We start from the raw sequence: 3,180 nt of genomic DNA on the forward strand, positions 1-3,180 counted from the left end.
CGAAGCCGCTTTCTCTGTCTCACTCGCTTCCCCGCCCCCCGACCACACCCCCTTAAAGGGCCAGTCCCGCTGCAGGCCCCTCACTCCCACCCCGCCCCCGGGCAGGGGCTAGGGGAGGGTCTAGTCGTCAGGGGTTTGGGCCTGGCTGTCCGCTCTCCCTTTCAACCTTTCTGCCTCAAACCCTGCGTTCTAAGTGCCCAGTACCAGGATTTGCGCTCCCGCCGGGACCCTAGTGTTCTGTCCTCACTGACGCAAAAACAGGGGCCCTCTGGGAATGGAGGGGAGTGGGCACAATGCGCAGGGCGGGGGTCTGAAGAGGAGGCGTGGGAGCCCCCGACGTCTAGGTCCTCAGGTCCTTGGCCAGCAGAAGACAAGCAACCTTCTCCGCGTAGACCAACACGTGGACCAGGCTCCAAGGGTGGAGAAGGCGGACAGGAGCTGCCCAGGTCCCCGGCCGCCCTACTCGGCGAGATCCCGCATCCCCCATGGTGGAGGCCCAGATTAGGGGTGAGCGGCGCCGCTTCAACGGCCTGAAGGGCTAGACCCTAGGCAGCCACCGCCCACCGGCCAAGATGGCGGTGGGGAACGGGTTTATGGGAAATGTAGTTCTCGGGGCCTGGCCGTGCCTGGCCACCCCTCCCCCTCAGTGGAGCCTGGGAGGGGAAGCGCTGAACTTGTTTGGGGCGCCCTCGTTTGGCTGGCTTCGACAGGGCGCGGCCCTTCGCACCCCACAACCTCTATGTGTACAAAGAGGAAACTCAGGAGTAAAGAGCTGGGAAATGGAGGAGCCGGTACTCCTGATAACAAAGATAAGATTAACAGTCGACCCATAAAAAGCAGTCCATACAGTCGGTTCCAGCGTGAGGCCGCCTCATTCACTCTCCCCCAGATCCTGCGCCCGGCCGCTCCTTCTGTCCTTCAGATCTCAGAGGCGCCTTAGCGGGCCCACCACTCTCAACAGAGGGTGTATCTCATTCCGGCCCCCTGTGAGATCTTCTGTATCTTTGAATAGTCTTTCTTTCTTATGTGATCACTGTCTGCTTCCCACTTCTAGACTGTGTGCTCCATGGGGCCAAGACCTGTGTGGCCCTTGTTTACTGTTGATGCCCAAAGCTCAGTGACAGGGGCTGGGCTTCGGAATCCCGCAGATGGGGCAAATGACCTGATTCTTGCTTGAACTCCCAGCACCGGCGCCAGACTTGTTAAGGATCGGCTGAACAAATGACCGAGTGAAAGAATGAATGGTTTCCTCTGTACCTAACATTTCCTCAGAAGGTTATGTTTGTTTGTTTGTTTATTTATTTTGGGAGAGAGCGTGTGAGCAAGGAGAGGGGCAGAGAGAGAGAGGGAAGGAGAGAGAGAGAGAGAGAGAGAGAATCTCAAGCAGGCTCCCTCCGTGCTGTTAGTGTGGAGTCTGACGTGGGGTTTGATCCCAAGACCGTGAGATCATGACCTGAGCCAAAATCGAGATGCTTAACTGAGCCACCAAGGTGCTCTGTGGGAAGGTTAACTAAAAAAATACAGGGAAGTTTCAATGACTGTGCCACAGAGGTTGACTCACACAGGTAGAGATGCTCAGCCTGTGAATCCAGGCCCTTCGCAGTCCCAGGCTGAGTCTCAGGATCTGAGGGGCCGTCAGTGTTTCCGTCCCAGCCTCTCACAGACACTTTGTCTCTGGATGCCAGAGAAGCCCCCTGTAGCAGACAGGGTTCAGAGAGGCTGAGAGTGGCCCAGGGCCACACAGCTGGGGCTGCAGCCAAACTCAAACCCAGAACGTTGTTCGGCTTACCATGTAGTTTGAGACAAAAAGACAAGGAAGCCAGAGGCTGGGGATGGTGTGTGATTGTGTGCTGGGGGGGAATAGCAAGGTGGGCTTCACCTTGAGGGGCCTTGGTTTGAGGGCAGGCTCACAGGCTCATTCCTGGGCAGGTAGAGTGGCTCGTGACTCCTCCCTCCCCAACCCTTGTCCTGGCCTTGTCCTCCCCGTCAGCCAGCCTGGGGAGCTGCCGGAAGCCTAACCCTTACCCTTGCAGATTAGGCAGGACCCAATCTTTCCACCAGGAGCCCCATCTCTGGCCTGGCCTCTGGCTCTGAGCCAATTTACCCAAGTCCAAATTCCCCACCACACCCCACCTCACCCTACCAGGGCAGGTCTGCTCTTTTTGAACTAGAGCACTGATTCGGGCCTTAGGGGTGCTCAGAATTAAGAGGGGGACTAGCTATACCATAACTTGCTGTGGGAGTGGAGCCCACGGCCATAAGGATCTGGGTACCAGCCCCATTTCTGCCTCCCAGATGCTGTGACCCTGAGTGATGACTTTCCTATCCTTCCTCCTCTGAGGGAGGCCTCCTGTCATGTCCAAATTTCAGGGTACCCCTGGGGGTTCTCTGGGCAGGGTGGGGAGGAGCTGGGGGTGCTCTTTCCGACTCTCCCTCTCTCTACTTTCTATGCCGTCGATACCAGGTTCAGTCTTTTCCCACTGCCGCCCACCCTGAGAACAGTTAATGCAGATGGTGGAGGCTGGGCGGCCCTGCACAGAACCTGGGACTGGAAGAACCGGGTTCAAGTCCTAGCTCTGCCCAGCACGCCGAGAGAGAGGCCACGGGCAAGTCACTTACCTGCTCTGAGCCTCTTCGAGGGGGCTGATTCTACCAACCTCCCAGGGTTGGGGGCTGAGAGCTCACTGCTGAAGGCCCGCATCTCAGCCCTTTCTCTCCTCTCTGAATCCTCCTGGGACTGGAGTATGCGGCCACTCCTCCTCATTCTGCCAGCCTCAGACCTGGGGTCCCAGCACCCCCCTCATACACGCACACCAGCGTGCAGCTAAGGCTCCTTTCAGTGCTTCCTTGGAGCAGAAGCCCTGGAGAGGGTCCCGTGGGCCACAACCGCTCCCTTAATCGAGGGTAGAGGCGGACAGGCTGCCTTCCTTCCGCCATTACTGCTTGCCGAGAAACCCTATTACCATTACCGGGACTGGAAGAAAGTGGCCAGGAGGAAGGAGTCCTTTAATGGGGCTGCCCTAGCCTCGGGAGACGTGAGGGTGGTGGGGGGAGAGGGGAGAGGCTCAGGCTCAGGGAAACGGGCTCCCATCCTGTTTTCCAAGGAGCCGCTGCTTAGCATTTCTATGAACTATGCCTGCCCAAGGCCAAGGACCCACAGCCCAGCCCCGTCAGCTCAGG

General features: G+C 58.3%; 1 protein-coding gene across 1 annotated transcript in view; it reads left to right on the forward strand.

Moving 5' to 3' along the window:
* Positions 1–485: 485 nt before the first annotated feature.
* PLCB3 (phospholipase C beta 3) overlaps positions 486–3,180 on the forward strand; it is a 19,535-nt gene continuing 16,840 nt past the window's right edge. Inside the window, exon 1 of the mRNA XM_077759585.1 lies at positions 486–507. Within this exon, the coding sequence (XP_077615711.1) occupies positions 486–507 (22 nt within the window). The remainder of the gene's footprint in view (positions 508–3,180) is intronic.

Source organism: Crocuta crocuta, unplaced genomic scaffold, assembly GCF_008692635.1.
Source record: "Crocuta crocuta isolate KB4526 unplaced genomic scaffold, BGI_CrCroc_1.0 scaffold53, whole genome shotgun sequence".
In the NCBI taxonomy this organism is placed as follows: domain Eukaryota; kingdom Metazoa; phylum Chordata; class Mammalia; order Carnivora; family Hyaenidae; genus Crocuta; species Crocuta crocuta.